This window comes from Oncorhynchus mykiss, chromosome 16 (assembly GCF_057628025.1).
Source record: "Oncorhynchus mykiss isolate SJ-2025 chromosome 16, ASM5762802v1, whole genome shotgun sequence".
In the NCBI taxonomy this organism is placed as follows: domain Eukaryota; kingdom Metazoa; phylum Chordata; class Actinopteri; order Salmoniformes; family Salmonidae; genus Oncorhynchus; species Oncorhynchus mykiss.
The window spans coordinates 31,785,013-31,798,101 of NC_143037.1; the positions used below are offsets into that span (position 1 = coordinate 31,785,013).

General features: G+C 42.8%; 1 protein-coding gene across 13 annotated transcripts in view; it reads right to left on the reverse strand.

The window, feature by feature from the left end:
- LOC110491806 (fibroblast growth factor receptor 2) overlaps positions 1–13,089 on the reverse strand; it is a 96,267-nt gene that overhangs the window by 16,524 nt on the left and 66,654 nt on the right. For all 13 annotated transcript variants that reach the window (XM_090202541.1, XM_090202536.1, XM_090202538.1 and 10 more), the window contains 4 exons: positions 9,927–10,048; positions 5,804–5,914; positions 3,060–3,250; positions 139–261 (listed from right to left, as the gene is read on the reverse strand). In XM_090202541.1, coding sequence (XP_090058667.1) covers positions 139–261; positions 3,060–3,250; positions 5,804–5,914; positions 9,927–10,048 — 547 coding nt within the window. The remainder of the gene's footprint in view (positions 1–138; positions 262–3,059; positions 3,251–5,803; positions 5,915–9,926; positions 10,049–13,089) is intronic.

Consider the following 13,089-nt stretch of genomic DNA (forward strand, 5'->3'; position numbering starts at 1 on the left):
ATCGGTTTACTTCATGAATTAATCAATTGAAATGGAGTTGACTGTCACATACACCCCCTCACAACATTACAGAACACACGACACAGTATACACTCCTCAAGTGCCCCCCCCCCCCCCCCCCCCCCCCCAAGTACTCACGTTAGTTGTCTTTTTATAGTAATCGATGTTGTGGACGTCCCTAGCCAGGCCAAAGTCAGCAATCTTCATGAAGTTGCTCTCTGTGACCAGGACGTTTCTCGCTGCTAGGTCTCTATGTATACACTGGATGGAGAGAAGTAGAGAAAATGGGACAGGGTGGATGGAGATATAGATGAAATTGAGAACGAGAACTTAAACTTCAATAGAAACATAAGTAAGCTATGCTAAAAATGTTATACTATGTATGTGTATGGTAAGTGTAATGAACCAGAAACATATTTAATTTGACAAGTACCAACAAACGTGTGTGATCATTCTACAGTGATCCCTGCAGCATACACTCAAACCGGTGTGATTAGACCGCTTATTTAGGACATCCAGTTTCGATTGACGCAACAGTCAGTGTTTCAGCTGGCAACACTGCTTTTTCTCAGAAACATTTTGCACAAACACAGTCCTCAGAAAGTTATGTCCTGAATTTCACCAGTTTATTTTTGGATGCAATGTTTAAACATTCACAGAAGTAGCAACAGCATAACACAATCATTCAAACTGGAAAATGTAGGCTACATTAGTCCTAGCGCTAATTGAGGAAAGATTGAGGTAACGCATGCGGTCATATTTAGCTAACTCTCGGCTGACAGAAACCACAACATGCTAATAGAAATTACTCCTTACAATTCATCACATAACGGGTGAGTTCTCCATTGATTGAAATAACTGAGCAAAACACCATTCCTTCATCTCATTTTGTTATAACACCTTTGGTCTGACAGACGTTGAAGTGACACCCAGAATGCATTGTATAATGTCAACAAATATGGCCCCACACATAGCTGGCAAATAGCTTAGCATTAGCTCATCATAATCAGTACAACCTTCAAAAAGTATTTTACACACATCATAGATGTGGTGAAGGTAAGAAACAACATCTCCACTTCGCTGACCCTCAACACTGGGGAACCACAAGGGTGAGTGCTCAGCTCCCTACTCCCTGTTCACCCAGGACTGCGTGGCCATGCACACCTACAACTCAATCATCAAGTTTGCAGAAGACACAACAGTAGTGGGCTTGATTAGCAACAATAACGAGACAGCCTACAAATAGGAGGTGAGGGCACTCGGAGTGTGGTGTCAGGAAAACAACCTCTCAATCAACGTCAACAAAACAAAGGAGATGATCGTGGACTTCAGGAAACAGCAGATGGAGCACCCCCCTATCCACATCGAAGGGACAGCAGTGGAGAAAGTGGAAAGTTTTAAGTTCACATCTCATACAAACTGAAATGGTCCACCCACACAGACAGCCTCAGGAGGGTGGTTTGTCACCTAAAATGTGGTTTGTCACCTAAAACCCTGACAAACTTTTACAGATGCACAATCGAGAGTATCCTGTCGGGCTGTATCACAGCTTGGGGCGGCAACTGCCCTCAACCGCAAGGCTCTCCAGAGGGTCTGCACAACGCATCACAGGGGAAAACTACCTGCCCTCCATGACACCTACAGCACCCGATGACACAGGAAGGCCAAAAAGATCATCAAGGTCAACAACCATCGAGCCACTGCCTGTTCACATTGCTACCATCCAGAAGGAGAGGTCAGTACAGGTGCATCAAAGCTGGGACCGAGAGACTGAAAAACAGCTTCTGTCTCAAGGCCATCAGACTGCTAAACAGCAATCACTACCTCAAAGATGCTGCTGCCTACATAGAGACTCAAATCAGTGGCCACATTAATACATGGATCACTAGACACTTTAAACAATGCCACTTTAAAAAATGCCTATTTAATAATGTTTACATATCTTACATCACTCATATCATATGTATTTACTGTGTTTATGCCATCTACTGCACCTTGCCTATGCCGCTCGGCCATCGCTCATCCATATATTTATATGTACATATTCTCATTCACCCCTTTAGATTTGTGTGTATTAGGTAGTTGTTGGGAAATTGATAGATTACTTGTTAGATATTACTGCACTGTCGGAACTAGAAGCACAAGCATTTCGCTACACTCGCATTAACATCTGCTAACCATGTGTATGTGACCAATAGAATTTGATTTGATGTCCATTACAATCTACGCAATAATCAGAATGCATGATTTGTCACCAGAACTTCAATTAATTAGGAGGTAGAACACACCACAATTCAAACTGTTGTTATAAAATAAAACTTAAAGAAGAACTTAAGTAAGAAAATAGCTTGAAAGTGACAAGTTATTTTTGTTTGAAGGCAGCGCAGGTTAATTGTCCTGTTCCGTAATAATCACATTTTGGAACAGTGAGTGCATTCTGACATCACGTGCATAAAAACAAACTCACCCTGGGGCGACTGTTAGAGATATTTGGAACTTATGCGTGAAAAAGTTAAAGTAACACACGCTGCCTAATATAACATGACGACAAAATACATGCACGACAAACATGCCTGAATTGGAGGAAGATTCATGACAGATACATGGTAGAAGTTGTTTGTGCACCTAGATGTTTATGTCTCCTGTGCATGTGTGTTTAGGTGCATGTGTGTATGCGTGTGTATGTATGCATGCGAGTGTGTTAGCATACTGTGTTATTGTATGCTCTAGGCTCTGTCACATTTCTCTAGTAAGCAGGAGCGTGATGGAGTGTTTGGCTATAGTGCCCATTGCCAGTTGTGAATGCGTTGTGAAAACGCTATTCTTCAGTTGTCCATACAGAGAGGCTTTGTGTGAGAGAGAGAGACAATGCTGAGATTTGGACAGGTGGCTAGAGATGTGTTTTTAGGAGACAATATTGATAAACACACACTTTTTACACAACCACCATGGCTAAAGCCCTAGTCACAAGGACCCAGTGCAATGCCAAGGAAGTGTGTCTACCAAGCAGAATGGTGAGACTGAACATGTTGTATGTGTGTTTGTGTGTGTGTGTGTACCTTCTGTGAGGCCAGATATTCCATGCCCCGTGCCACCTGGTAGGTACAGGAGACCAAGTCCTTGAAGGTGAGCTGTTCATCTGAGCAGCGGGTAATATCGTAGGAGTATTCCATGCCAGGGGGCCTGCGGGCACGTAGATACTCCCTCAGGTTCCCTTTAGAGGCATACTCCACTATCACATATAGAGGGCCTGTCACAGAGAGAAGAAGAGACACAGACAGAAAGAGAGAGAGGACACATGCACACATTTAGGACTCCACACTGACTGATCACTGCTTTACAAATTGGGGGGGAGGGATGAATCTTGAGTATTGAAGGAACGAGTCAATCAGGGATTATCGGTATCAGGATGTTATCTTGAAAACTTGAATGCTGACAATTTGTGAATGACAGTCAAACATGACAAATATATGGTGGGAGAGGTTTTGTCGTGTGTGTGGATAAAATACGGCTGTAGATTCAGTTCTGATATTCAACACCATATTCATAGTACAGTCGTGGCCAAAAGTTTTGAGAATGACACATATAAATTTTCACAAAGTCTGCTGCCTCAGTTTGTATGATGGCAATTTACATGTCCTCCAGAATATTATGAAGAGTGATCAGATGAATTGCAATTAATTGCCTTGCAAATGAACTGAATCCCCCTCAAAATGTCCACTGCATTTCAGCCCTGCTACAAAAAGACCAGCTGACATCATGTCAGTGATTCTCTCGTTAACCTCTCCAGGACGCTAGCGTACCACCTGGCCAACATCCAGTGAGATTGCAGTGCGCCAAATTCAAATACAGGCATACTCATAAAAATTCAGAAAATATACAACTATTTGACATTGGTTTAAAGATTAACTTCTTGTGAATCCAACCAGATTTAAAAAATGCTCTACGCTGAAAGCATACCGTACGATTATTTGAGAACATAGCCCAGCAGAGAAATTATTACAAACAGTAACCAGCCAAGTAGAAGAGTTACACAAGTCAGAAATAGAGATAAAATGAATCCCTTACCTTTGATAATCTTCATATGGGTGCACTCAGAAGACATTAATGTATTCAATACATTTTTATTTTGTTCGATAATCCACTTTATATCCATAAAGTTCATAGAAACATGTCAAACAATGTTTATATTCAATCCTCAGGTTGTTTTTAGCCTAAATAATCTATAATATTTCAACCGGACAATAACGTTGTCAATATAAAAGGTAAACAAGAAAAAATGTCTCTGGCACTCTCTCTGGTCACGCGCATGAAAAAGCTCTGACACGGCAGGGTCCACTCATTCAGACTGCTCTTACTCCCTCATTTTTCAGAATACAAACCTGAAACAATTTCTAAAGACTGTTGACATCTAGTGGAATGCACAGGAACTGCAATTTGAGTCCTAAGTCAATGGATACTGTAATGGCATTGAATAGAAAACTACAGAAAAAAAAACTACTTCCTGAATGGATTTCTCAGGTTTTCGCCTGCCAAATCAGTTCTGTTATACTCACATTCTTTTAACAGTTTTGGAAACTTTAGAGTGTTTTCTATCCAAATCTACTAATTATATGCATATCCTATCTTCTGGGCCTGAGTAGAAAGCTGGCATGCTTTCCATCCAAAGCTGCCCCCTACCCTAGAGAAGTTAACACAGGTGTGAGTGTTGACGAGGACAGGGCTGGAGTTCACTCTGTCATGCTATTGCGTTTGAATAACAGAATGGAAGCTTCAAAAGGAGGGTGGTGCTTGGAATCATTGTTCTTCCTCTGTCAAACACGTGCCGTCACGTGTTTGACAGAGGAAGGGCAGCAAAGAAGCCACAAGATTGGCAGCAAAGAAGCCACTTCTCTCCAGGAAAAACATCAGGGACAGACTGATATTCTGCAAAAGGTACAGGGATTGGACTGCTGAGGACTGGGGTAAAGTAATTTCCTCTGAGGAATCCCCTTTCTAATTGTTTGGTGCAGCCGGAAAAAAGCTTGTCCGGAGAAGACATGGTGAGCACTACCATCAGTCCTGTGTCATGCCAACAGTAAAGCATCCCGAGACCATTCATGTGTGGGGTTGCTTCTCAGCTAAGGGAGTGGGCTCACTTACAATTTTTCCTAACATAGCCATGAATAAAGAATGGTACCAACACATCCTCAGAGAGCAACTTCTCCCAACCATCCAGGAACAGTTTGGTGACGAACAATGTGTTTTACAGCATGATGGAGCACCTTGCCATAAGGCAAAAGTGATAACTAAGTGACTCGGGGAACAAAACATAGATATTTTGGGTCCAAGACCAGGAAACTCCCCAGACCTTAATCCCATTGAGAACTTGTGGTCAATCCTCAAGAGGCGGGTGGACAAACAAAAACCCACAAATTCTGACAAACTCCAAACATTTATTATGCAAGAATACGCTGCCATCAGTCAGGATTTGGCCCCGAAGTTAATTTGGCCCAGAAGTTAATTGACAGCATGCCAGGGCGGATTGCAGAGGTCGTGAAAAAGAAGGGTCAACACTGCAAATATTGACTCTTTGCATCAACTTTATGTAATTGTCAATAAAAGCCTTTATCACTTATGAAATGCTTGTAATTTACTGAAATACTTCAGTATTCCATAGTGACATCTGACAAAAAATAACTAAAGACACTGAAGCAGCAAACTTTGTGGAAATTAATATTTGTGCCATTCTAAACTTTTGGCCACCACTGTAGATGTATGGGAGAGGTACAGAGTAAGTTATGGTAGAGTCCCTTGTACTCACCATCTTGTGTACAGGCCCCTAGCAGGTTGATAATGTTCTTGTGTTTACCGATCATCTTCATCATCTCCATCTCTGACACCAGATCAGACAGGTCCTTTTCTGTAGCATCGTCTGGAGGGGGGAAGGAGGAGGGATGAACAATGGGTCATTATAGAGGACAGAAAATACATATTCATTAATTACAGACACATGCGCAATGTTATAGGCTGCATTCATTTGTCAGCATCATTACCTGTTAACTATCCCTCCCTGGATGGTCCTGTCTCGCTCAGTTACTTTAAAATGTAAAGTCCCCATATTTGGGGACCCTATTAGATTTTTTATTTATTCAATTCAGTTTGGAAAAGTAGGGTGTCTGCGGAAAGCTATCTTGGCTATTGATCGGTGCCTTCAAATCTTTGGTGTGACCTACTACCAAATATGGGCATATGAATTTACAAGGGCAGGCCGAGCCGATGACTTCATTTCAAGATGGCTGCTACCTACACGAGGATGAACTTATTTTTCTGCCTGTGACCTACCGTTATTGATCACCAGCCCCAGAGTCATAATGTTTACTTTATACAATGTTTTCACCAAACAGCAAACATCTTAAAAATGCAAGTTTCAATTTGGTCTGTGTGTGAGACATGGGGCTATCAAATGAATCCTTAGGTAGGTAGGAACAAATCTAGCCAATTTCCAATGTTATTTGATTATGTATGATTTAATGGCAACATTGAATGTCCACCGAGTGACTATATCTTTGTGCATCAAATACGCGCTGTAGGCATCCATTACACAGAACCTTTTATGGTACACACACACCTAGATTTTGGGTTCAGGTACACACGCACATTCAGTGACATACAGGCAGGTTTGTATGTACACTATATATACAGTATATATATATATATATATATACACAAAAGTATGTGGACACCCCTTCAAATTAGTGGATTTGGCTATTTCAGCCACAGCCGTTGCTGACAGGTGTATAAAATCGAGCACACAGCCATGCAATCTCCATAGACAAACATTGTCAGTGGAATGACCTTACTGAAAATCTCAGTGACAACAAGTCAGTTCGTCAGATTTCTGCCCTGCTAAATTTGGCCCCGTCAACTAAGTGCTGTTATTGTGAAGTGGAAATGGCTCAGAGAAACAACGGCTCAGCCGCGAAGTGGTAGGCCAGACAAGCTCACACAACAGAACCACTGAGTGCTGAAGCGCGTAATACGTAAAAATACTCTGTCCTGTGTTGCAACACTCATTATCGAGTTCCAAACTGTCTCTGGAAGCAACGTCAGCACAAGAACTGTTAGTCGGGAGCTTCATGAAATGAGTTTCCATGGCCGAGCAGCCACACACAAGCCTAAAATCACCATGCACAATGCCAAGGGTCGGCTGGAGTGGTGTAAAGCTTGGGGCTATTGGACTATGATGTGATGAATCACGCTTCACCATCTGGCAGTCCGACGGACAAATCTGGGTTTGGCGGATGCCTGTGGAACGCTACCTGACCGAATGCATAGTGCCAACTGTAAAGTTTGGTGAAGGAGGAATAATGATCTGGGTCTGTTTTTCATGGTTTGGGCTAGGCCACTTAGTTCCAGTGAAGATAAATCTAAATGCTACAGCATACAATGACATTCTAAAAGATTCTAAAAGATTCTGTGCTTCCAACTTTGTGGCAACAGTTTGGAGAAGGTCCTTTCCTGTTTTCGCATGAGAATGCCCTTGCACACAAACCGAGGTCCATACAGAAATGGTTTGTCGAGATCGGTGTGGAAGAACTTTGACTGGCCTGCACAGAGCCCTGACCTCAACCCCATCTAACACCTTTAGGATGAATTGGAACGCTGACTGCAAGCCAGGCCTAATCGCCCAACATCAGTGCCCGACCCCACAAATGCTCTTTTGGCTGAATGGAAGCAAGTCCCCACAGCAATGTTACAACATCTAGTGAAAAGCCTTCCTCGAAGAGTGGAGGCTGTTACAGCAGCAAAGGGGGGACCAACTCCATATTAATGCCCATGATTTTGGAATGAGATGTACGGCGAGCAGGTGTTCGTGTATGTAGTGTACACGGTTGGATAGGTTACTTTTTTAATGTAATTATCGTAATCAGTAACATATCTTTTGGATTACCCAAACTCAGGAACATAATCTGATTACTTTCAGTAACTTTTACATTACTTTCCCTTAAGAGGTTTTAAAAAGCAAAGTCTGTCTGATTTTTGGAATCAGTCAGTTGTAATGGAGTTCATGTAATCCATTATTCCCCCAAGCCTGATGGTGTACTTGCACACACAGCCAGGTGTGCAGTGGTATGTAGTGTAAATAAGAAATAATACATACTGTAAGTAAACACACCCCCGTACACAGACACACACGCCCAGCCACAACATATACCCCAAACTAGAGCCAGTGGCTTTACAGCTAGCAGGGCAGTGTGTCACACGGCTAGGGATACACTGTGTCAATACTAAGATCCCGTAGGCTTTACTGAGGGAGGGACACACGCACAGTGGTAAACGCACAAACACACGCACAGATACAAATTGAGGGAAAAACTCACATGTACAGTGCATCCGGAAAGTATTTATACCCCTTTAATTTTTCCACATTTTGTTACGTTAAAGCCATATTCTAAAATGTATTACATCATTTTTTCCCCCTCATCAATATACACACAATACCCCATAATGACAAAACAAAAACAGTTTTTTAGACATGTTTTGCAATAAATACCTTATTTACATAAGTATTTAGACCCTTTGCTATGAGGCTCGAGACTCCTGTTTCCATTTCAACATCCTTGAGATGTTTCTACAACTAGGAGTCCACCTGTGGTAAATTTAATTGATTGGACATGATTTGGAAAGGCACACACCTGTCTATATAAGGTCCCACAGTTGACAGTGCATGTCAGAGCAAATACACAGCCATGAAGTCGTAGGAATTGTCCATAGAGCTCAGAGACAGGATTGTGTCGAGGCACAGATCTTGGGGATGGGTACCAAAACATTTCTACAGCACAGAAGGTTCCCAAGAACACAGTGGCCTCCATCATTCTTAAATGGAAGAAGTTTGGAACCACCAAGCTGGCCACCTGGCCAAACTGAGCAATCAGGGGAGAAGGGCCTTGGTCAGGGAGGTGACCAAGAACCCGATGGTCATTCTGACAGAGCTCCAGAGTTCCTCTGTGGAGATGGGATAACCTTCCAGAAGGACAACCACCTATGCAGCACTCTACCAATCAGGCCTTTATGTAGAGTGGCCAGACAGAAGGCACTCCTCAGTAAAAGGCACATGATAGCCCACTTGGGGTTTGCCAAAAGGCACCTAAAGAAACCATGAGAAACCATGAGAAACAAGATTCTCTGGTCTGATGAAACCAAGATTGAACTCTTTGGCCTGATAGCCAAGTGTCACTCTCATCACCTGGCCAATACTATCCCTACGGAGAAGCTTGGTGGTGGCAGCATCATGCTGTGGGGATGTTTTTCAGCGGCAGGGACTGGGAGACTAGTCACAATCGAGGTAAAGATGAACAGAGCACAGAGAGTACAGAGAGATCATGAAAACCTGCTCCAGAGAGCTCAAGATCTCAAACAGGGGCGAAGGTTCACCTTCTAACAGGACAACGATCCTAAGAACACAGCCAAGACAACCCAGGAGTGGCTTCTGGACAAGTCTCTGAATGTCCTTGAGTGGCCCAGCCAGAGCCCGGACTTGAACCCGATCTAACATCTCTGGAGAGACCTGAAAATAGCTGTGCAGCGACGCTCCCCATGCAATCTGACAGAGCTTGAGACGTTCTGCAGAGGAGAATGGGAGAAACTCCCCAAATACAGGTGTGCCAAGGTTGTAGCATCATACCAAAGAAGACTCTAGGCTGTAATCGCTGCCAAAGGTGCTTCAACAAAGTACTAAGTAAGACCTCTGAATACTTATGTAATTGTGATATTTCAGGCTTTTATTTTTTATAAATTAGCAAATATTTCTGAACCTGTTTTGCTTTGTCATTATGGGGTAATGTGTATAGATAGAAAAAAAAAAACAATTTAATCCATTTTAGAATAAGGCTGTAAAGTAACAAAATGTCAAGGGGTCTGAATACTTTCTGAATGTACTTTACCTTTCAGCATCTTCACAGCCACTGTGACGGCCTCCTTGGGCTTGTCCTTATCAATGCCCAATGCTTCGGCCATCACCACCTGGCCAAAGCAGCCCTCGCCCAGTGGCTTGCCCAGAGTTAACCTGTAGAGGAGGAGAGGGAGAGGTTAGAAGAATAGTTCAAACAGCTGTATAGCTACACACAGAATTTGTAATAGCTCTCCTTTATACACACTCACATGGGCATGTGCACGCACGCACACACACTTAGACCCAGTCCCACACTTCCCACACCACTATCACTCATGGTCACAACACCTCTCTGCTCACTGATCCTTTGGTAATGGATTGGTCCTAGTTTGATTGACAGGCGGTGGCCTGCCCCTGTGGCCCAGTCTTGAGGTTGTGTAAACATTCACACTGGCTCCGGGGCCTAAGGCCAGCACGCCATCAGAGTAACACAATCCCTAGTCTGTCCACACAGATGCCCCCCACCACCCCTAGCTCAATGGCACCCTTTCTGCCCTGGCCCACCACACATAATCAATGTTATTTTCTCTTCCATGCCAGCACAAACGTTAGCATTCCTGAGTGTTCCGCATCTCCACCACGGCCCCCGAGGCACTTGGGAATGACAGACGAGGAGAGTCGGAGAGGAGACAGAGATGAACGAGAGACATACTATATTTAACAGTAGGGGCTTAATTGAGCATGCCAAGGAGACATGTTGAATGCTTTTGATCGCCTACTGTTAAATCTTCACAAAAACATGGCATGGCGAAACACCACAGGCAGAAGCATATTAATAACCCAAGAGTTTTACTGTCTGGGGTTTCCCCATTGCTTAACAACAAGAGACCTCACCGAAGCAAAATCACTTTGTATAAGTCTGTTGTGGCCTTCAGCCTGACACTTTCCACTGAAACTGACTGAGGCCACTAGTTCAACTCGTAGTAGGGACTAACTCCCCTGGTGTGAGGCAAAGCAAACAGTCACAGCACAAACACAGATTACAGCCATGACACACACACACACACACACACACACACACACACACACACGGTCCTGTTCAGTAGGCAAAAAGGAAAAGTGCAACATTAATCGAAAATATGCTTTTCTCATTGGACACTTCCAGGTAGTTCCTTACGATTTCAGTCTGTTTCCTTCTGTTTGGTGCCTAATGAACAGGACCCTGGTACAGTGTAGCACTGAGAAATGACTCATTGGTCTGTGTAAGCGATACGGAAAGGGCTGGGTGCCAATGGCCACCCTGGGTCATGTTCAGTAGAGACCAAAGTTTTTAAACATGGAAAAGAAAAATGTGTGATTCTTATTGTGTGTGTTTCTTAAGTAAATTTTCTTCTGTTTGCTGCCTAATGAACACTACTCTGGTACAGTGACATTTTTTATCACAGCAACAGTCATTACTCACTGGTTAATCATTACAGATCACAGACCATGTTCAATGGTGCTTAATGGTATATTTTACCAGACAACACTAGTACCTCATGTAATAGCCTGCATACACAATCAGTTAGCCAAATATTAGCTAACGTTGTCATTCATGATAAGGGGGTACATGCTACTACAATGCATCTAGTTAGGAGACAAAGTAATTAGCAACATTCACACTTTCACTTGAAAGAGCTAGTGTGAAATCACTGCCACAATCTCTGACAACTGGGACACTGCACTGGATTAATTTCTGGGTTTGTTTGAAGTTCGATAACCTAAAGTAGCAGACGTAAAATAAACGCCTGAGTGGGGTCGAAGGAAACCGGAAGCATACGGTTTTCAGGCTTCGCCTCTTCTCTGCTTTTCTCCTGAAAACCGGATGATTCTGGATTTTACAGACCCACTGATGGTGTGTTAGGTAGAAATACATTCCAAACTGAGCAAAAACCTCACCGACTGCAGCTTACAGCAGTATGCAGTTAATCTTGGGCCTCACCCATTGCCTCACCGATTCTCAGAGAAATACCTGAGAAAGCCATAGGCCGCATTCCAGGGGGTCGGTGAAACAGTTGCATAACAAAAATGTGAAAGACACTTACTCTATATTGCAGTCCAGTAGCCTATGTGTTGTGATAATTTGGTTGTTTGCTCTATAACCTGTTAGTTCATATTATATATACTGTAGGCCGAAAGCCGAGACAATAAGAAGACACAGTAGCAGAATAAATTCAACCACACCTTTGTTTCATCACAAACCCAGCGAGCAAGTCCTCAAAGCATTTTGCATGTAACAAACAGTTACATAACTTACAGCATGGTCAAGCAAATTGTTTCTGATATTTTTGGACTACAAAACAACCATTGATTTAGAACCACGGAGAGTTACCTCAAGTCGAAAAGAGCTGCCTTCACTATTCCAGCACCATTTCAACTTCAACATTATCAAATCACCTACAGTTGAAGTCGGAAGTTTACATACACCTTAGCCAAATACATTTAAACTCAACTTTCACAATTCCTGAAATGTAATCCTAGTAAAAATTCCCTGTTTTAGGTCAGTTAGGATCACCACTTCATTTTAAGAATGTGAAATGTCCGAATAATAGTAGAGAGAATTATTTATTTATTTCATCACATTCCCAGTGCGTCAGAAGTTTACATACACAATTAGTATTTAGTAGCAATGCCTTTAAATTGATTAACTTTGGTCAAATGTTTTGGGTAGCCTTCCTAAAGCTTCCCACAATACTTTGGGTGCATTTTGGCCTATTCCTCCTGACAGAGCTGGTGTAACTGAGTCAAGTTTGTAGGCCTCCTTGCTCGCACACGCTTTTTCAGTTTTGCCCACAAATTTTCTATAGGATTGAGGTCAGGGCTTTGTGATGGCCATTCCAATACCTTGAATTTGTTGTCCTTAAGCCATTTTGTCCCAACTTTGGAAGTACGCTTGGGGTCATTGTCCATTTGGAAGACCCATTTGCAATTAACTTCCTGACTGATGTATTGAGATATTGCTTCAATATACCCACATAATTTTCCTTCCCCATGCAATCTATTTTGGAAGTGCACCAGTCCCTCCTGCAGCAAAGCACCCCCACAACATGATGCTGCCAACCCCGTGCTTCACGGTTGGGATGGTGTTCTTTGGCTTGCAAGCCTCCCCATTTTCCCTCCAAACATAACAATGGTCATTATGGCCAAACAGTTCTATTTTTGTTTCATCAGACCAG